Here is a 20,850-nt window from a genome sequence, read left to right on the forward strand (position 1 = left end):
TGGGAGATAAGAGCAGTGTGGAGCAGAGTGCGGCCGCCCCGTGCAAAGTACAGGGCGGTGCAAGGGAGGCAGAGGCCGGGGGACAACTGCCAGGGGGGCCGCTGGAGCTGGTGGGGGACACGGCCATGCTTTTTGAGGAGTACCTGTTGCAGGGTGAGTGCGGCCCCTTCGCCCAGGAGTGGGCACCGGCTTTGGGACCAGGGCAGGAGAAATTGGGGCCACCCCAACGCCCTGCGGGAGGAATGTATTTCAGTAGCCGTCAAAGGGATGTGCCAGCAGACGGGGGTGTTTGGGGTTCGGTGGCTGGGTGGGCCCTTTGACCCCCCCCCCCCCCGCCTCCCCCAGGTCTCAGGTGATGCCCGGGCAGCGCTGGACCCCGGGGACACCCCGCCGCAGCAGGCGGGTGCCGCAGGGCCAGTCCGGGGGTTTGCGGGTGCCGGTTACAGAGGGGGTGCCGGTGGTGGGGGAGCAGCGGGCACGGGAGGAGCCGTCCCCAGGAGGGGGTCCTCCCCCGCCGCCCTCCTTGTCCCGCGGGGCACTGAGCCCGTGCCAGCATCTCTCCCTTCTATGTGCCCCACCGCCCCATCTCCCCTCCCCATGCCCGGTGTGCCCCCCTCTCGCTCCGGTCACCCTCCGTCCCACGCGCCCCGAGCTTTCCGCTGCCCCGCTCTGCCCTTCCCGTGCCGCCCCCTGCCCAGTGCCCCCCTAGGGATCGCAGTGCCCCCGCCAGTCCCCGTGTCCCCCCCGCCCCCCACACTGTGCCTCCTCCAGTGTGTCCCCCGGTCCCAGTCTCTCCTGTCCCAGGCTCAGTACCCTCCCAGTCCCACCACCCCCCATCCCCAGCGCACCCCCTCAACCCCAACGCCCCCCGTGCTGGTACTGTCCCAGCCCCACACCCCCTCCTAGCCCCGCCCCCGCCTCTCCGCCAATCAGACCGCCTCCTTCCCGGTCTGTCCCCGCCCTCTCCTGTCAGTCACGGCTCCGCGCCCCGCCCACGGCTCGGGTCCCAGCCGGGAGCCACGTCAGGGAGGGGGGGCCGCGCCTGCGCAGTGTGGCGGGTGGCGACGGCAGTGACAGGCTGGCAGGAAGGGGCGGGGGGCAGGAAGGGGCGGGCGGTGGCAGCGGCACTAGGACCGGTACCGGGACCGAACGGGCACCGCGACTGCCACGGGGCGGGAGGGGTCTCACCGAGGGGCCGCTCGGCAGCACCATGCTGAAGAAGTTCGACAAGAAGGACGAGGAGTCGGGTGAGGGGAGACCCCCGGGGGACCCGTGGCGGGGTGGGCCCGGTACCAGCGCTGCAGCGGCGGCTGCCCGGTGCGCAGGAGGGCGCGGCGAGGAGCCCCGTGGGAGCACCGGAGCGGCCTGCTGCCCTGCGCGGCCGGGGGCGCAACCGGTGGCACCGGCACAGCACCGCCGTGACCGGCCGCGGGGCTGAGGCTCGGCGCTGAGCGGGTCGGCCCTGCGCGCAGTTGTCCGGGTCGGAATCCCGGTGCCAAAGCAGGGTGGAATCCGGTGCGTGGTTCCTGGCGCTTTCTCTGACACGCTGCCGGTTTCAGCGGGTCTGCAAGGCTGAGAGCGCGGAAGGAAGGTGAAGCGGTTGCTTGGCCTTTCAGATGCTTAGGCCTGAGCTGCAAGGCAGAGGTTGATGTTTATCGTGGTGTAGCTCGGGTGGGATGGAGCCCAGTTGTGCCGGGGTTTAATTTCGTAGTTGTGCCTCATCGTACCTTTTTTATCTTCCTGCGAAGCTTTCTGCACAGCTTGTTCTGGATAACAAGTCACTGTGTCCTGAAGCAAACTGATGCAGTGTAAATCTTAGCGATTGCTCCGTGTCGCTGTGCTTGCCTTTTATTTTAATATGCATTAAATGCTTTCCCCTTGTTGCTCTTGTCCAAAGCCTCCAGTCTCTTGATAAGCAGAGAATTTAGTGAGGCAGCTGTTGGAGGGGAATTGCTCTTGGCTTTTGTTTTTGGGGATGTTCTTCATTTGCACCTGCCGCATGCTTCAAGGTATTGCATTACCTATGGCCGAGGCTGGCAGGAGATGCACCTCCTTCTATTGTGGTGCTGACTCTTGTTGGTTTTGTTCGTACTGAGAGCTCACAGAGCTCTCCTGTATCTTTACTGCCGCCTCTGCTTGCATGCCGCCCAATGTTTTTTCTTTGCTATTGCATTTACTTCTCATCCTGTTGCTTCTGTGTTGAGTGAAGATTCCTTGCATTTACTGCACCTGCCTTTCTGCTGTGTATGTCCAAATGTGTAGCCTGAGTGCTTGTTTTTCTTGGTCTTATGTGGAGCACATCACCCCTGAATTTACAGGCCTTGTGTACCCATTCTTTCTATTTAACAGTCTTCTTGTTGAGACAAGTGTGTCCACTTAATTGGCTTCTGTTTCTTTGCTTTTCATGGGTGGTTTAGGCAGTCTTGGATGAGCTGCTTCTACTGGCTCTCAGAAATGGACTTTGAGATGTTATTTTGGGCACATAATTGTTCTGAGATCCTTCCTCGGTCAGTGACTGTTTCTCTGCAAATCAGTACAAATTGTTGTTAGTCATCCAATACTAGGAGCTTTCTGAACACACAGCTTCTGCCTTTCCTGCATCTGTTTCTCCTCTGATGGAAAAATACTTAGACAGAGGGTGCCGTGAGGACTAAGACTTCATGTGTAACGTATTTCAAGACCCTTAGTGGTATGAAAGATGAAGAGGCGATGCTCTGTTGTTGATGGCTGATTTAGGGATTGTAGACATGCTGGGCCATGGGAAATACTGTACTGCTAGGAGGGTTTTTTGGAACACATTCACGTACTCATACTAAAACTGTTTCATAGTCATACTAGAGACATTGGTTTTTTTTTTTCTTTTCCCTTGTTTCTTCTCTCCCCAACCCCAGGTAAGTGTGCTTTGTTTGGCCCCCGGCCACCTACTGCATTTGCAAACTTCTCCTGAGGCAGACGGGGGTGGTTTGTGAACTGAGAAGGAGCCAGGGTGCAGATGTGTTTGCCTTTAAGTTTAAGACTTGCGAAGGCTCCTGGTGCCAGCGTAGGATGCTTCGAGCTCAGGTCAGATTGGAGCTGGGCCCAGGAGCTGTGCTTTCTAGTGGATCAGGCTTGTTAAACATTGGAACAGCGCTGGAAGTGGCTGCGTTTTGTCCCAGGGCCAGGCTGAACATAGGTACTAATTAAAACCTGCTTATCAATAACTGGCAGCTTTTGAAAAGCTGCAGCTCACAAATGCTTAGGAGGCCAGCTAATAGAGACCATGCAGAATGATAGTGCTTTTCCCTCTGATTATTTCATCCTTAATTGGTGAGATTTTTAATTATTTAATATGATTTACTCTGTTAAGTGGAACAATGAAAGTTACTTAGTGTCCAGACTCTCTAGTCTGCTGTCTTGTTCTCTTAATTAGTAAGAGAACTACTGGTAGATTCCTGATTGGTTTATAAGGGAAGGATAAAGCCCTCCTGACTCGCCAGTCTGGCAAGCGATGCCTCTTTTTGTCTGAGCTTTTGTTTCTAGGCCCCTCTTATTGATGCGCTAACTGTCAGCAAGCTCCCAGCCCAGGGGCTGGAAATAGGTCTGTGGGTGTAGCAGTGGAGCAGAGTTATTTACAGCTAATCAGTCTGCCTTGGCTCATGGCTAGTCTCTTCTGGGGGAGATAACAAATTGAAGAATATCCCGTCTGCTCTGCCTTTCCAAACTGCTATGAAGACATCCAATTAATATATCTTAGAAGAGAGGAGCTCTGGTTGCTTGGTGTTCATGAAAAAGTTACCCCAAAATGCTGTTTTTAAGGTATGGGCATCGTTAGAAAGTTGCTTTCCTGTTGCACTGTCCCTGGAAAGACTTTTTACTCTTTATTTTGCAGGTGGGGGTTCCAACCCATTCCAGCACCTGGAGAAGAGTGCAGTCTTGCAAGAGGTAAATCCTCAGACATTCTCCATTGTGTACCCTGTTCCAGATAGAGTCTCTCCCCCTCTTGAGTAGGTCACTGGAGAACTTCAGCAAGGAAGTGGGGGTTTGTTACAGTCCTGCTAGACCTGAAAGAAATAGACAACACTCCAGTTAGTTCTTATTTTATTGTTGGAGGGAGGAAGGGAGAAGGTTGAAATGATCTCTGTAACAAATTAAAGACTGTGAATTACAAGTAGGAATAATATTAATAAAATTATCTGGGAGAGCTTACCTTAAAACAGGAAAGTTATGAAATTGGCCTTGAACACCCCGAATGTCTTGCAGACTACAAAATTAATGGTTAAGGTGTGAGCGGTTATTGAATAGTCTATGAATTGGCTCTGAAAAAAAATGCCATCTATTCAACCGCAGGTAAACTTCTCAATCCCCAGGCCCTGTTGTTTCAGTGTTATCAGTTTGCTTGCAGTGTTGTGCATGGTGTTGGCTCCTGTTAGCCTTGCGGAGCTAGCATATGTCTGTCAGAAGAGAAGTGTTTTGGCTAGCACACAATACAGACTTGTATGGGTGAAAGTGTGACGAGGATTTGGCCTTTAAACCTGAACTGCACTTGGATTTGCGATCCCAGGATGAGACTGTAGAACCAGCTGTTTAAAAGGGTTCCATGTTCAACAGGGATTGAGGGGAAATCTAATCCAAAGTCATTAAGAATCTTGCTATACCATGCTCAAAATGTATTGTTTGTATCAGTGGCCAAGTGCGAGGGGGTGTTGGTGTCAGCATCCTTGTCTGTGCTTTGTTTCCAGGCACGAGTGTTTAATGAGACACCCATAAACCCCCGAAAATGTGCTCATATCCTCACCAAGATACTGTATCTCATAAACCAGGTAAGGGAGAGAGAATCTACACCTATACAGAGACACCTGCAGCAGGCCCAAAGCTGACTGTGATAACTGGGATTTCTTTCCTTCTTTCCAAACATATTCTAGGGGGAACACCTTGGTGTCATGGAAGCTACTGAATCCTTCTTTGCTATGACCAAGCTGTTTCAGTCCAATGATGTAAGTCTGCTTGTTATTTTCTGCTATATTTGTCTGGTGGGACAAATTGTCAACAGTGGTTTTTTTTTTTTCATCCTCAAGATGTGCAGTTTTGTACAATCAGCTTTTCCACCTTCTCCGGAGTTACCTGATCTGAGTGGAAAGAGTAGGATGAAAGTTTAGAAACAGAGATCAGCTTCCTGGCACTTCCCAGACCTTGTAGCAGCTTAGCTGAGGCATTCTCTGTTCTTCAGATAGAGATTCCTCCCTCTAAATTGCCATTGAACTCCTGAGATTGTGCTAGGCACAGATCAGGCAAATAATCAGCTGGAATACACTGTATGTTGTGCTCAGCATTAAAAGATTTTGCTCCCTCCTGAGAGTCAATGACTGTCCTGGAGGAGGCCAGGAATTAGTACCCACCCACAGCAGTAGTACCATCACTAGTTGTCCCCTGAACCACAAGGCATTAAAATAATGAGATTAGTGTAAAAATCCCCAGACCCAAGAATATAAATTACTTGCTTTCTTGCTTTTGAGGCAACAGGGTGCCTTCAGCTAAGGATTTCAGGCTTTTCTCTGTGTTCATGTGGATGACAAGTGAAAGATGAAACTGTAGTTCCAGTTAAATCTAGTATCTCTATGGCTTCACCTTAAGGCTGGGGAATTTAGAAGAGGAAGGGGTGTTCTGTTAATGAATGTGGTTTTGTACATCTCTTACACTCAGGCACTGAGGCTCTCTGAAGGTATCAGGTTCTTGATTTTTGCAATAAAAATCATGGAAGCAGGGAAAACTGAGATCCCTTCCTGTACAGGATCCTCTCAGCTGATGTCTATCTTTCCTCTTCCCTTGTCAGCCAACTCTTCGCAGGATGTGTTACCTGACTATCAAGGAGATGTCTTCTATTGCAGAAGATGTAATCATTGTTACTAGCAGGTCAGTCACTTCACTTTTCTTACTGTTGTATTCACATGTTCTCCAGTAATGGCCATCCAGCCTCTTGGAGATGACTGTGGTCCCTAAGCAATGTGAGGCTAGGGAATGCTCTAGGTGAGGAAAAATTTTTCCTTTAAGAAAGACTATTGAAATACAGACACTGAACTCCTAGTTATGTGTATGAAGTGTGCTGTGTCCCCATATCCCATGCCTATCGGTGTTTGGAATGTCTCTCTTGGTTACATGATATAGCAGCACTGCTGGTGTTTCCCTTTTGCAAAATGCTGTTTTGTTAACTCCTACTTTCCTGTCTGAATGCATTGAAGCTTTTTGAAGATTTCTGGCATAAATCCCAAGGCTTTCAACAGATAGACAGGGATTTACTGCTCCTGGAGCAGCACAGGATGCAACTTCACCGGGGAACAGAATTCCCTCTGTGAGTCATTCCTGAATTGCTGCTCATCCCACTGGCAGGTTGGTGCCATATTGGGAGATGGGAGCATGAGGGTACAGGGTGTCCTGAGGGCCAAGGCCATGCAGCAGACAGAAGCCAGTCCCAAGTGTTGTTATGTGATGAATTCCTGTCCCCTCATAGATGGTCTTGCACTGATGAGGATCCTGGGGAAGGGCAGGAATGAGCGTTCAGTAAAGAAGGCAAATGGCTGAGGGGCATGTGTGTGCACTCCAGCCTCCCGTGGTGGTCAGGAGCTTGTACAGCCTGATGATGGGCTTAGAACCCAAGTACTGATCTCTTCCTCCTGCCTTCCCACCCTGGTGGGACTTGCCTGAGACCTGCAGCTGCCTGCTTGGCATTCAGCTGTGATGCTGGCTGCCTGCTGCTCTGTATGCACTGTGCGTACACCTGAGTGCTGCTGGCTCGGGAGTGCAGTATTGAGAGCTTCCTGTTTTCAACCAGCTTAACCAAAGACATGACTGGGAAGGATGACAATTACCGAGGCCCTGCTGTGAGAGCACTCTGTCAAATCACTGATGTAAGTACTGCTTTTCCCTTGGGGCAGCCCTAGGTCCTTCACCTTTCCCTACTTCACCCCATCCTGCATTTCAACCTGCTTTTCATGCCTTTGCATCTCATCTTTCACAGTCCTGATGGCTTTTCCATGTCAGCTGTTGTTTCCCTCTCCCTGCAGAGTACCATGTTGCAGGCCATCGAGCGCTACATGAAGCAGGCGATCGTTGACAAAGTGCCAAGTGTATCCAGCTCTGCTCTGGTGTCCTCCTTGGTATGTACTCCCTGCAGGGACGGTCAAGCTGGGAAGCAGTCGTCTGTGGTGGGACTGGACATCTTGGGAGTTTCAGGGTTTCATTGTCACTGTTCCCAGTTTTTGAACTGAGGGGCTGGCGCTGACTTTGTGGGAGATCATCGACCTCTTGAGGCCGAGGTCTCTACATGCCGATCCTCTGCTCTTCTACAAGTTGCTGCCGCCGGCGCCCTCATGGGGATGACTCGCTGCTGCTTAATCTGAGTTGCGATTCCCAAAGCTTCCTCCATCCTTCTCTCACGGATCGTCTGTGGCTTTGTCTCTCTCTAGCACCTGCTGAAGACCAGTTATGATGTGGTAAAACGCTGGGTGAATGAGGCTCAGGAGGCAGCTTCCAGTGACAATATCATGGTGCAGGTAGGAAAGCTACTGCCAGCTGGGTGTGGAGCAAACTGGTAGAGCTCAGCCAGGCACCTTTGGGCAGCAGAGAGGAGAAAAGTGGAAAGAACACACCATGGGTTTGTGACAATCTCTTTCCCTGCACAGTATCACGCTCTGGGCTTGCTCTACCATGTCCGGAAGAATGACCGCCTGGCAGTCAACAAGATGCTCAGCAAGTTCACGCGCCACGGCCTCAAGTCACCATTTGCCTACTGCATGATGATTCGAGTAGCCAGCAAGCTGCTGGAGGAGGAGGCTGGCAGGTGAGGGGACTCCTTTGCCCTTCTGGAAGAATTTGCTCAGGTCCTGCCTGAGGAGTGAGCCTCCTCTTGCAGTGAGCCTCCTCAGTGAGCCTCCTCTTGCAGGCTCACTTGCCATCTCATGAGGGCAGTTATTTCTGTCTTTGAAGAGCAGCATGCAGCTTCTGCCCTTCTTTTGTTATGTAAAAGGCAGTAGAGAAAATGTAGGATGCTTTCATGGTTGTTACGAGGTGGCTTCTGTGATTCTTGTCTTGTGTGCTTGCACATTGAATGCTTCCTTGTTTCTCTGGACTGTTTTGCATGGCTGTTCTTGTGGTGTGTACAGCCAGCTCTCCGTGTGTGAGGGCTGAGGGAGGTTCCCTTTAGCCTGTAAGGCAGAGGGTGTCTTCTCAGAAAGCAGCCTGACTTCCAGCCCAAGCATGCTGAAAGTACAGTATAATGACCACTGCAAAATCTGGGGACAGTGGATTTATGGCTGCTTTTACCTTTCCACAGGCTATAGGACCTGCCTGTTTCTGCTGCCAAATTCTTGATTTCTGTTAGCAACTTTTCTTTAATTCTTGTGGGTTTTGTCCATTAGCCGTGATAGCCCCCTGTTTGATTTCATCGAGAGCTGCCTAAGAAACAAGCATGAGATGGTGGTCTACGAAGCTGCTTCTGCCATCGTTAACCTGCCCAACTGCACTGCCAAAGAACTGGCTCCGGCTGTCTCCGGTAAATGTGGCACTTGTGGCAATGGTGAGGGGATTATGGGCCTGCAGTGGTGACACTTGCTGATTACCCCAAGAGACAAGGACCTTGTGTAGTTTCAGGGCTGAATTCTAACTGATAAATCTCCCTGCTTTAGAATGAGTGTAACAGTGCGAGAAATCAAGGTGTTGGGGTCCTGTCTTCCCAGCTCAGTCCAGAGGTTCTCCTGAGCTGGGACAGTTGGCAGGTAGGGAGGCTGTGTGTCACCTCTCTGCACAGGGAGGGTGCCCTTCGTGGGCCAGCCCTGGGAAAGAAGCAGGGTTTATGTGGAAATGGAGAACAGCAGTTCAAATTGACTTATTAGGAGAGGTGACAAGGTGATTAAATTGGCTTTCAAGAGGCGTGAAGGATAGCCGCACCGTGGAAGAAGAGGGAGGTGGGTAAGAGCAAGTTGTCAGCAGGGATGTGTGGCAAAGGGGATGACAGGGAGGGAGGAAGCTGATAAAGTCACACCTGCTTTTTAAAAGTGGTTCTAGTTATCTTGTGCTTGCAACTGTCTCTTCACTGAAGCTCTTGCTTGAGGTATGTAACGCTTCTCAATAATAGATTGCCTAAACGTCTGCATTTGTTGCTTTTCCCACCTTGCAGTGTTGCAGCTGTTCTGCAGCTCCCCAAAAGCAGCACTGAGGTATGCAGCTGTCCGTACCCTCAACAAGGTAGGAGCTGGTCTCTTGGGAGTTGTAGTAGTTTCCATATGTGGGGAGGTGCAGACTTCAGAAGAGAAAGGGGACCAGATTAAGTGATTATTTTGTGTGAAAAACCTCTACCCTGGGCTACAGCCTTATGTTTCATTGCTTTGTGAGTGGAATAAAACCTCAAAGAACACTTTACAGAAGGGAAAGAAAGAAAGAAAAAAACAAAACAAAACAAAACCAATCATTTTCACAGATCTCTAAGTGTATCGCTGGTTTTATGTGTTACTGGTTTCCCTTCCAAGCTTTCCATGGTGAAAGAGCTCCTTGTAAAACAGAGATCAAACCTTGATGCTGCTTCTTGTATGCTCCGTGGCAATATTTGCTCCAGCTTTTCCCTTGATCTTGTCAACTCTAAAAAGAAAAAGGCAGAGTGACAGTTTCTGGTAACTGCTGTACTTCCACCCATAAAGCTTTTCTGCACAGCTAGGCTCGGTGAATTTTTGGTGGGAGTTCATAGTTTTCTTTGCCAAATCTGAACCTTAATGTATAGAGGAGAATGAGAGAGTTAAAAGTGGTAAAAGACTGTTTATTACTACTGCTTCTCTTCCAGCAACAGATGCAATTCTGCAGGGAGAAAGAGCTTGTTACTTCAACCTTGGATGAGTTGTTTCTCTAAGAAGACCCTTGTGTACAGTCTGTAGCATTTATTTTTATAGGCAGGAGCAAGAGCTTATCGAGACTTAGTGTTTTTTTGCCATCTGGACCTTTTGTGTATATTCAGTGCTTTTCGCTCTTCCTTCTCTGCTCTAGGTGGCCATGAAGCACCCATCTGCTGTGACTGCCTGTAATCTAGACCTGGAGAACCTTGTGACAGACTCCAATCGCAGCATAGCCACGCTGGCCATCACCACACTGCTGAAAACCGGCAGTGAGAGCAGCATTGACCGGCTCATGAAGCAGATCTCCTCTTTCATGTCAGAAATCTCAGATGAGTTCAAAGTAAGGAAGTGGGAGGAGAAGGAACATGCAGGTTCCTGAAGAAACCGCTTGGTCTTTGTCCGTGTGTGTGTGCACTCTGAAACCTATATGGACACCCTTCCAGCAGCTGGACAGTAGCATATTTGTAGGGAAAATAAAGAATATGAGGCCGTTGGCCTAAGCCATGCCTCAGTCCTACAACTCCCAGCTCCAAAGTAGTGTTCTCTTCTGAGGAGAAGCCCTTTGAGAATTGAGTCTCTTTTTCTTCTTTCCAGTGGGTGTGGGCTTTTGTTAGAGGCTGGCTGGTGCATAAAGATAAATCTCCTCCAATTCCTAGGATTGTACCTCTTGGAACTGCATTTATTGGATAAGCAAAATCAAAACCATAATTTCCAGCCTAGAGACCAGCAGAAAATTGACACAATTCAACTATTTTTTGCTGCCTGGTGAGACAGAATCCTTTTTTACTTGCCGCCTTTTTTCCTCCAGGTAGTAGTGGTGCAGGCCATCAATGCACTGTGCCAGAAGTACCCTCGCAAACACGCCGTCCTCATGAACTTTCTCTTCACTATGCTTCGGGAAGAGGTAAGTCTGGAGAGCAACTACTTTGCATTCCTTGTCTGTACGCGTGAGCTGCAGGACTGCACAGTAGCTCTTGTGAGAGTCCAGCTTTTACTGATAATGCTGTGCAATAAGAGCCTCTCTCTGAAAGGCTTGCAGTCTAACTGGCAGAAATGTCCAGCTGTGCACAATAGTTATGCAGGTACTGCCAGGCATATTTTTAATGTGGTTTTCATTCTTTGGTTTTTCTGGGGGTTTATTAACTTTCAAAGCAAATGCAGGCCACAGCAGATCTGTTGGCAGTCCATGTGTGTTTCACATTTGAACCAGCTTTCTTTTATACTCTGACAGCAAATTCCAAGAAGTTTTGTCTTGTACACATAGATTTGATAAAATTGATGACACAGAACCACTTTTGTTCTATTCTCTGTGCCGTGGCAGTGAAGGGATCACGAGTACCTATAACCATTCTCTGCATTCAGTCAGACATAAATTGCAGAAAGACAGCTTTACAGAGGTTTGCTGAGGCTATTTCTAAATGAGCTAACATGCCTGCAACACAGCTGGCACCACTGCTTGCTCTGACGTCACTTTCTGCCAATTATAGCCTCTCATTTGGGACCACACCAGAGCCGCTCATTTTGCTCCTGTGAAAAATGGACCGTTCTCCTTTCCCAGATTTTCTGTGGGCGGATGGTATCATTATGAATGTGGTCTTGTAGTTCAAACCATTCTGTTTTATAGCTTTTTTTTTTAATCCAAAGTAGCTTCAGAAAGATCCGCCAAATGCCCGGCACTGTGCGTGTCATAGGCAGAGGACAGTGTGCAGTTTAATCCCTTGGTGTGTATTGAGGGCACCAGTAAAGAATGTCTGAAGATAACCAAGCATTAACGGCACCTCAGGTTATGGGGTGTGCCTGGGGAGGTATTGATTGCCTGTCTTCCCACACTAATGGGGCTATTTGCTGGGTCCTGCTGTGGCAGATATGATCCTTAATATATTTCTCTTGTGATTCATCCTCAGATGTCTGGTGCTAAAGGGGAAAGTTGGGTTTTTTCTCCTCCCATATGGCTGTTTTTTATGCACTAAGTCTGTCAGCAAAGGATTTTGAAGGAGATTTAAACCCTTCGGGTGGATGTATTCCTTTACCCTCTTTAGGACTTGTTTTTTTTCTTCACTGCAGCCGTTCTGAAGGGAGCTGACAAGAGAGCTTGAATATTAGCTGGTGGTCTGGGTGTAAAGAGGGTCAAAAGTGGGGGCAGCATTCCTGCCCTTCTCCTTTCAAATACAGACTAAAAACACGGAGTGTGAGTGACCTTTTTGAAGGAAAATCTTTCCTGTCTGGCTAGCTCAGAGTCTGAAAGACTTTGAGATTTCCCGCTGAGCAGTTCCCTTTTTCTCCTTAGGGTGGCTTTGAATACAAGCGAGCCATCGTGGACTGCATCATCAGCATCATTGAGGAGAACTCGGAGAGCAAGGAGACAGGCCTGTCTCACCTCTGCGAGTTCATCGAGGACTGCGAGTTCACTGTGCTGGCCACTCGTATCCTCCACCTCTTGGGGCAGGAAGGGCCCAAAACCAACAACCCCTCCAAGTACATTCGCTTCATCTACAACAGGGTTGTCCTGGAGCATGAAGAAGTCCGGGCAGGTAAGAGACAGACCTGGAAAGCTGTCTGCCCTATGCCAGATCTTCAAGTAAATATAGTGCATGAGCACCTCTGCTTCTGAGGATTGTAATTTGCTCTAGTCATGAGCAGATCTTTTCACACAGCAAAGATCTTGCAGTAGTATTGATGGAAGAGGTGGCCCACAGCTGAGAGATGGGGAGGTTGACTCTGAAACTAGACAGAGGAGGTTTGCAGGCACTTGGCTGTAATACATCTGCCTCTTTTTCTAGTCACAGTAATGCTTTATACAAGTGCTAGCGTTTCTGACATGGCATTTGAACAAGGCCAGGAAATGGAGGAAACTTCAGGTGGTTTCTTTGCTTTCTAATTCTGTTTTAATAACTTGTGCTGCAGGTGCGGTAAGTGCCCTGGCCAAGTTTGGGGCCCAGAATGAGGAGATGTTACCCAGTATCTTGGTGTTACTGAAAAGGTGAGTTATACCACAGAGTTTCTCAACATCCTGCATGACAAACCCTGTTCGCTTGAGAGCTTGTTAGCATCCCCATGCATGCCTACTCTCTTCTAGCTGTGGGTCTGAGAAGGTGCAGTGAGTACCTGGGTCCTGTGTCGGGATCACCATTGCATTCAGTGCTCCAAAGTGGACATGATGAGCCAGATGTGGCGGATGATGGCTTGTCTAGTACAATTATTAGTACATTGCTGGTCATCTTCTATGGCGTGTTCTTTCTGGCCCTGTAAGGTGGCTTAGTCACCTTGATTTGGTTGTGTGGACTCTGCCATGCCTTAAAGCAAGTTTTCCACTTTCTTCGCAGATGTGTGATGGATGATGACAATGAGGTGAGAGACAGAGCCACCTTCTACCTGAATGTTCTGGAGCAGAAGCAGAAAGCCCTCAATGCTGGCTACATCCTGAATGGTAATGCAGGAAGTCCTCAGAACAAGTCTGAACCTCCTTTCTGGTTTAACAAGTGACAAAGAGCTGGCATTATCTATGGTTTCAGTGACCTGTCCCTTCTGTCCCCTAGGTTTGACGGTGTCCATCCCTGGCCTGGAGAGGGCTCTGCATCAGTACACTCTGGAGCCCTCCGAGAAACCCTTTGACTTGAAATCTGTTCCTTTGGCAACAGCTCCTATTGTTGAGCAAAGAGCAGGTGAGGAACGGTGCTAGGGACCTTGAATGCTGGTCCCTAGCAGCTACAGCCCTCTGACAATAGACTGCATTGGGCCTGCTGGGAATTGCTGAGCTCTGTCCTATTTGAATTTTGTGGGCTTACATCTTCTGTAAAGACTAAGGCCAGCAAATCTGGTTGCTCCCACGTTAGTGTTTCAGTTTAGTCCAGCTGCTAATAATAGTAGCAGCTGGCAATCCTCACTGGAGCTGCTGCAGTTCCAGAGGTGTTTAGGAAGCTAAATACGGGTGTCTAATCCATGGCAAGATGAGAAATGAGCTCCCTTCTTTTCCTTAGTCAAATCCCTCTCCAGACAATCTGTTTTCTGATTTAGTTACTTCTTACTCTTCACCTTCAAATATTTGTGGGTTTTTTTGTGGTGTTTTTTTTTCTTTCTCCTGCAGAAAACGCCCCTGTTGCTGTAGTCAAACAGCCAGAGAAGGTGGCAGCAACACGGCAAGAAATATTCCAAGGTAAACTGATGCAAGGCCTTTCCTGCGCCTGTGTGTGAGAACAAAATAGCCACCTTTTGCTGAGCTTGCCTAGCCCCTCTAGCTTTTTCCCATCTCTTTTCAGAAAGTGGCATGGCTCCCAACTTTAAGTCTACTGTTCGCTCCTGGGGGATGGTGGGAGTGCCTGCAGTTCTGTTCTGTCTAGCTTGCAATAGATGTGGGCAAAGGATGACTCTGCCTTTAATTTTAAAAGTCCCTAGTGAACATTTATGGATGTCTGATGGATAGTTCCTTGCTGCAGCAGCTTCTGGCAACATAAATGAGGGCTTTGAAACTGCTGTGGGTTGGGGAAGGCAATGGTTTCTGTGTCCTCTGTTTCAGAGCAACTGGGGGCAATCCCAGAGTTTCGGGGGCTGGGCCCACTCTTCAAGTCTTCCCCAGAGCCTGTTGCCCTGACAGAGCTGGAAACGGAGTATGTGGTTCGTTGCACCAAGCACACGTTTGTCGGCCACATGGTGTTCCAGGTGGGTAGCTGTGGCATGTGGTGCTGAAAGAGGATTTGAAAATAAGCTCCTGACCAGTTAAAAGCTCCACTGGGAAGAAATAGCTCAGGGATACCTGTGTTCAAAGCACATCACAGCAATGAGGAGTCCTTAGTTTCTCAATCAGGGCAGCAGAGACCCACAAAAAAATTAATTAGGGAGCGTGTGTGTGTGTCTGAACAATGCTTACATGTACAGTCAAAATAAATCAGACAAGCGCTAGGCGGGGCCATTCTCACCGAGCAGTTGGCAAGGGGAGCTGTGTTCTTTCCTCAGGGTCCCCAAGCACGTGCATTGGGCATAAAAGAGTGAAGCTTTATCTGAGAGGCTGAAAAGGGAACACAGGAAAGAGATGTAGGGGAGAGCTCTTTATATCCTATGTTTTGTTTTAGCGTGTGTAGTACAGGTGCTTGTTCCTGTACATCTTGGCCTTGGCTGTAGCGCCCTGCAGCTACACGTGAGATGTTAGGATTGATGTGCCAGCATCTTTGCCTGGGCCTTGGGGAGTTCAAGGCACAGTGAGTCCTACACTAGCTTGTGAGCAGCAGTGTTTTGTCCTTAGCCAGCTCCTTCCTCGAAAGCTCAGAACTGCTTACACAGTCCTCGTAGGGGTTGATCTTTGTTTCTATTGTCCATCCATCAGATGCAGTGGTACAAGGTTAAGTGATTTGTCACTGCAGCCAGAACAAAGTCTAATCAGCAATTTTAGGCTTGCTGAAACTTGCTCAAGCTATCCCTAGTTTAAGCCATGCAACAAATGCTCTCTCCATCTGCTGTGGGGCACTGTGTCCCTGTAGCACCAAGTGAGAAGATGTAGGCAACACAGTACTCGCATTTCTGTACAGCAAAGGGTTAACCTGGAAATTACCATCCGGGGAGAAAGGACAAAGTACATTTAGAGGAAAAATTCTGTACTAACTAATGAACTGAAACAGGCAGAAGCTGATGCATCCCTGCCTTCACTGAATTTGTGCTCCCGCCTGGGTTGCAGAGGGCAGGCATTGGATAGTTGTATGCTGGTTCATGTTAAATGTTGTTTCCTTAGAAGAAGAGGAAAAAAAAAAAAAGGAAAAAAAAACAAACCTGAAGAACCATTTTGCTGGAGCACTGGAGTCATCATAGCTGCTCTGTGACTAAACTGGATCGCGTGAGCCCTATAACTAGCCAGCTGACAGTGAGACGCACTGTTGAAACACAAACAGCTAGGGGTTCACAAGTCGACACCACACTCCCGCTCTGCCTGAAGCGAGTCTACTATTATATGTATAGCTAGCAGCTTCAAGCTGTTGCTTCTCTGCTCTTCCTTGTTTAGTTTGACTGCACGAACACGCTGAACGATCAGATCCTGGAGAATGTCACGGTGCAGATGGAGCCAACAGAGGGGTATGAGGTCATTGGCTACGTACCTGCCAAAACCCTGGTGTACAACCAGCCGGGTACCTGCTACACACTGGTAGCGCTGTCTGAAGAGGATCCGACAGCAGGTAAACAGTGTGCCCTCTGTGTTTTCCTGATGTCTCCCAAATTAAGCGTACTGTGTTGCTCGCCCCCACACATTCTACCTTGCATCCTAGCCAGATATTTATAGCCTGTGTGTGGGTGCAGCCCTGAGCGATGCTGAGCGTGACTTCTCTTTGCTGTTTGAGGGCTGTTAGGCCTCCCTTCTCCTCTCCTGGTTCCCTTGTGCTGTAGCATTGTGGAGTCAAGCTACGAGATGAGCATTCAGCTCTCTGCTGAGTTACCTTCCGTGCACCCTGGTGTGTCCTTTGGCCTGTCTGTTCTTTGTGTTAGTACGTGGGGAGGCTGGTACTTGTAAAGTGCTGTGAGTGCCCAGATGCTCTGAGTAGCAAAGGGCTGTTCCAGGCAAACCGCTGGAACTTCAGGGATGTCTGAACTGAACATCCCCTCATTTGTCACTGTCCACAACCTGAACGAGGCCTTACCTGTGCTTTGGTCTCCCTGGTTTGTGTTCTGGGACTGCGCACCTGTGTGCGTTGCTGCTGTTCACCCAGCAGTGCCCATCTCCTCGGGGATGAGTCACTGCTTCCTCTCCCAGCTGAGTGGTATTAATCAGCTGCTGTATTGCAGTGCAAGGTGATTTCATTTCAGAGGCACATGAACCGATCTCTAGATAGGGATCTTGCCTCTTCCAAAGGCGCTGGTGGGGCATATTTAGTTGGTATTCCCAACACAACCTGAGGTTCATCAGTAATAGCACTTGGTCTGAGGATTATGGTCTTGTACAAGCATCATGAGCCTGTCTTTATCACTGTTTGCTAGCCTTAATATTGCAAATAAATACCTTGTCCTTGAGAGACAGAAACTGTTGGAGAGCCCTCTCTAGATCACTGGCTAAGCCTGTGCTGCTGATAGTGAGGGGGAGAACCCAGCTGCCCAAGTTTCCCAGCCCCCTTCTGCTGCAGGGGAGTGCAGATCTGGTGGTAATGTGAGCTTTGCCTTTGCCTCCCCCGTCTCCAGTGGCCTGTACCTTCAGCTGCATGATGAAGTTCACTGTCAAGGACTGCGATCCAAACACGGGTGAGACGGATGACGAGGGTTACGAGGACGAGTATGTGGTAAGGAGCTGTACCTGATCACAGAAACTGCAGTCGTTTTGAGGGTTTTTGTGATATCTACTCACATCCCTGCAGACAACTGTGTGACCACTGACCCTGAAGTGGGCAGCGTCGCATGAAGACAGGGTTGTTGCTGTCTCTGTGGTGTCTGTCCCAGGATGCAGATGTGGGTTTGGAGAGCTTGCTTTGTCTCATTTGGAGTATCCTTCTGTTGCTTTCCAGGCTGACATCTAACTGTGCAGGATACTTATGTTTTGGGAGGCCGTGGTGTGTCCTCCAGGCTTGGCTGGCTGTGCCCTACGGGTTCCAGTGGTTGCACAGTCAGGTTTGTGGAGCCAGCAGGCCATTGGCCATCTCTTGTCTTCCATGAGTTGCTCTCCGTGGTGGCACAGTTCATTGCCTAGTGGTGTGCCTGGTACAGGCAGATTGCCATCCTTGCTCGTGCTCTGGGGAACGTGGAGCTTTTCCCTCTCCAGCCCTGAGACTGGTGAAAGCACTGATGCTGCAGAAGCATCTCTGTATCAGGCTCTGCCGTTTTCAGGCAGGCTGTTTTACCACAAAGGAAGAAGTTGAACTTGTGCTTGGTTAGAAACTGAGACTGGCTCACAGAGGGTGGTGTTCACCCTCCGGAGTGGAAGGGATGTTGTGACGCAACCTCAGCTTGCCCTGTTAGCTCCTGAGGCTGTTTTCTGTGCGTTGCCTGTCACTGCTGTGAATCTGATTAGAGGCATTGCTGTGCAGTGAGTCACTGAGGACGCAGTTCCTCCCAGAAGGTTCAGGGAAGGTTTTTCCCAAAGGAACAAGCAAGGTTAACCCCTCTCTCAGCTTCCCACCAGCTACCACGGCGTTTGAGTGATATGTAAACAAACTCTTCCATGTGTTTCAGCTAGAATCAGGAGGAGATTCTTTCCTGCAGCGATTTCTGAAATGAATGCAGGCTGGTGTCTGGCCAGCTCTGGCACTGACTGCTCTTCGATAGATGCTCTGGATGGACAGACTGGGTTCTGCCTTGCACGGATGTAGTCACAGCAGCAGTTCAGCTAACCCAACATACAGCATTAGGTCATAGCCTGTGTCTGACAGTGTCTTACTGTACTTTACCAGCCTACAAAATGATGGGCCAGAAAGGCAAAATATGAGCTTAGGTATGTTTCAGGGAAGCAAATGCTACATCTGTGTGAGCACCAGCAGCTATTTCTTTAGCCTTTGTCCTCCCTTTTGGACACTTGTCTGGTGCTTTGATCTCTGTCAGGCCAAGGACTGTGCTCAGAACAGGAACTTGCTTTGTAAACCCTCGAAATTGCATGACCAGTAGTTTTCCCAGGCCAAGCAGTTGCTCAACCAAGCAATGTTTGCACGAGCAGATCAGAAGAGGCAGGCGCTTGCTCTGACATACTCATGAGTGGAAGTGGAGGCTGTCTTCTACATTGACCTGATCTTGGGGAATCCAGTCTAAAGCTTGCTCCAGAGAGAGCAGGGTTAGGAACAACCATGTTTCACTTGAACCTCTTCTGTCACCAGCTTGAAGACCTGGAGGTGACAGTGGCTGATCACATCCAGCGAGTTCTGAAGCCAAACTTTGGAGCAGCCTGGGATGAAGTGGGTGATGAGTATGAAAAGGAAGAAACCTTTACTTTATCTGCTATTAAAACCCTTGAAGGTAAGGAGGTGTCTGAGCTCAGCAGAGCTCTTAATGTTCCTTTCCCTCCAGCAGGTAGAGTCCAGAGGCGCAGTCTGGCTCACTAGTCACAGAAGGGCTGATGGGGCAAACCCCTTCACAAGCTATTTCACCACAGCTGTTAAATGGGGAGCTACAGTTATTGTGATAACAAGTTAGTTCAGGTTTCAAAAAAACAAATGAGTATTCTGGGCTGTGTGGAGACCAAGCTGGACTGTGTGAGGCAAGAGAACATCTTGCTTTGCTCTTGCACTGTACTCTCCCAAGCAGACAGGCCAGCGTTCAGCTGTGAGCTCCCACTTTCCTTCTGTGAGAGGAGGAGATGCTCTGACTGTAGGACTCAAGACTAATAAAAAAAGATGCAAAGAGCAGAAGACATGAGCTTTGTGAGCAAGCTTGTGGTGTGAGCCCTCTTCTCTTTCATCATGTGTTAGAGACTCCTTTTGTTGTTTCTGAGAAGCCTGTGAAAACTGTCCTTTTGATGGCTTATAAGGGTATCCTTGCCCTATAGCCATCTCTGTGCTTCCTTGCACAGCAACTTGGGCTTGAAATGCCTTCCCTGAGGCCTTCTCAGATTCCTTCTGAAGACCTGTGTCTCCTTCCTTCTGTGTCTGTCCCCAGAGAAGCAAGCAAACTGTCAGGGCTGTGCAGTAAGCGTGCAGCCAGCTGCACTCTCTTACTTCCGTTGTCTGACTCATTCATCCTCCTGTTTCTGCTGCACCTTTGCTGCATCAGATAACAGAACCGTCACCCTGTGGTGTTGGGTTTTTTGTGTGTTACCTTTGCCTTCCTGGTGGCCTGCAAAAATGCGATACTGACCAATGCTACGTGTCCCTCCAGATAAGGAACGTGAACCCTAACATGTAGGGAGGGCTTGAGTCACCTTGAAATGCTCTTTGTATGTCCCTGTTAAGATACCTGTGATGTGGAGCCTTTTTTTTTCTTTTTTCTTTTTTTTTTTTTTTTTTTTTTTTTCTTGACAGAGGCCGTTAGTAATATTGTGAAGTTCCTGGGCATGCAGCCCTGTGAGCGATCAGATAAAGTGCCAGATAACAAGAACTCTCACACGCTGTACTTGGCAGGTGAGCTGTGGGGTGAAGTTGCTCTCTTTGGGAGGTTGCACAGAGCTGCCTGTTGAAAATCAGGGCAGGAGTTTCTGATGGAGCCTGCTGTGCTCTGGGTAGAATTTGGAGGCTTGCTCCTGCCATGGATTCCATCTCTGCAAGTGCAGAGCCGCTGGTGTTGGGGTCAGGAAGGGTGCTGGGGCAGGGGGGTGTTTGGATCAGCCCCAGGCTCAGCTGGGTAGAGTTTGCTGTCTTTCTGATCTGCGGCACCCTGGTTTGGAGTGAGCCTGTGGGGGAAAGTACAGCAGCCTTGCCCAGCCAAATGCATGTATACTGGAGCTCTTAGACAAGTGACTGGTAGTCACTGAAAGAGCACCTGGACCTCTTCTCAGCTGGAGTTTATTTTAGATGTGGCTTTCATGAGTTTTACAGTAGCAAGAGTGTATAATGAAAGAGAAATGTGCTGCTGGAGGGTCTCTCCTGGCCCGGTGCTGGGGAAGCCTGCCCTTGCCAAGCAGTAGCCTTCATTTTTAGGCTGGCAGGGGAGCACTCACTCCTTCCTCCCGCTCTTCCTTCCAGGCGTGTTCCGGGGTGGCCATGATCTCCTGGTGCGCTCTCGTCTCGTCCTGACCGACACCGTGACGATGCAGGTCACTGCCCGCAGCGGAGAGGAGCTGCCCGTGGACGTGATCATGGCCTCGGTCGGATAAACCGCCTTTCCCAGGACTGCCCTGCCTCCGAACCCCGCAGGCTGTGCTTCTTTCTCTGGCGGCAGAATAGGGATTCACTACAGCAGCTTTTGTGTTCTCTGCAGTACAGCTGTACTTGGGGCTCTGTCTATAAAATAACGATGTTTTTAAGGTCTGATTTTACAACGCGCTTTGTCCCTGCGCTGGGGAGTGGTGGCCAGTTTCTGTCGCGGTGTGCGGGAGAGCCCACGCCAGCCCGTGGCAGCCGCTCCCTCTCCCTTCTGTGTGGTTCCAATAAAGCCGTCTCCTGTTTCC

The 20,850-nt window shown here is 49.5% G+C and overlaps 1 protein-coding gene across 1 annotated transcript; it reads left to right on the forward strand.

Annotated features, from left to right (window-relative positions):
• Nucleotides 1–1,105: 1,105 nt before the first annotated feature.
• On the forward strand, nucleotides 1,106–20,846 carry COPG1 (coat protein complex I subunit gamma 1). The gene is made up of 24 exons (XM_086755343.1): nucleotides 1,106–1,247; nucleotides 3,869–3,921; nucleotides 4,719–4,799; nucleotides 4,902–4,973; nucleotides 5,810–5,889; nucleotides 6,806–6,881; nucleotides 7,038–7,130; nucleotides 7,440–7,526; nucleotides 7,656–7,813; nucleotides 8,391–8,524; nucleotides 9,149–9,216; nucleotides 10,006–10,194; nucleotides 10,663–10,758; nucleotides 12,142–12,385; nucleotides 12,759–12,834; nucleotides 13,178–13,281; nucleotides 13,391–13,516; nucleotides 13,939–14,007; nucleotides 14,368–14,510; nucleotides 15,841–16,012; nucleotides 17,007–17,104; nucleotides 18,626–18,764; nucleotides 19,766–19,864; nucleotides 20,426–20,846. The coding sequence occupies exons 1-24, from the start codon at nucleotides 1,211–1,213 to the stop codon at nucleotides 20,554–20,556; spliced, it is 2,625 nt and encodes an 874-aa protein (XP_086611469.1). The 5' UTR covers nucleotides 1,106–1,210; the 3' UTR covers nucleotides 20,557–20,846.
• The last annotated feature ends 4 nt before the right edge of the window (nucleotides 20,847–20,850 follow it).

This window comes from Chlamydotis macqueenii, chromosome 10, assembly GCF_036417535.1.
Source record: "Chlamydotis macqueenii isolate bChlMac1 chromosome 10, bChlMac1.mat, whole genome shotgun sequence".
In the NCBI taxonomy this organism is placed as follows: domain Eukaryota; kingdom Metazoa; phylum Chordata; class Aves; order Otidiformes; family Otididae; genus Chlamydotis; species Chlamydotis macqueenii.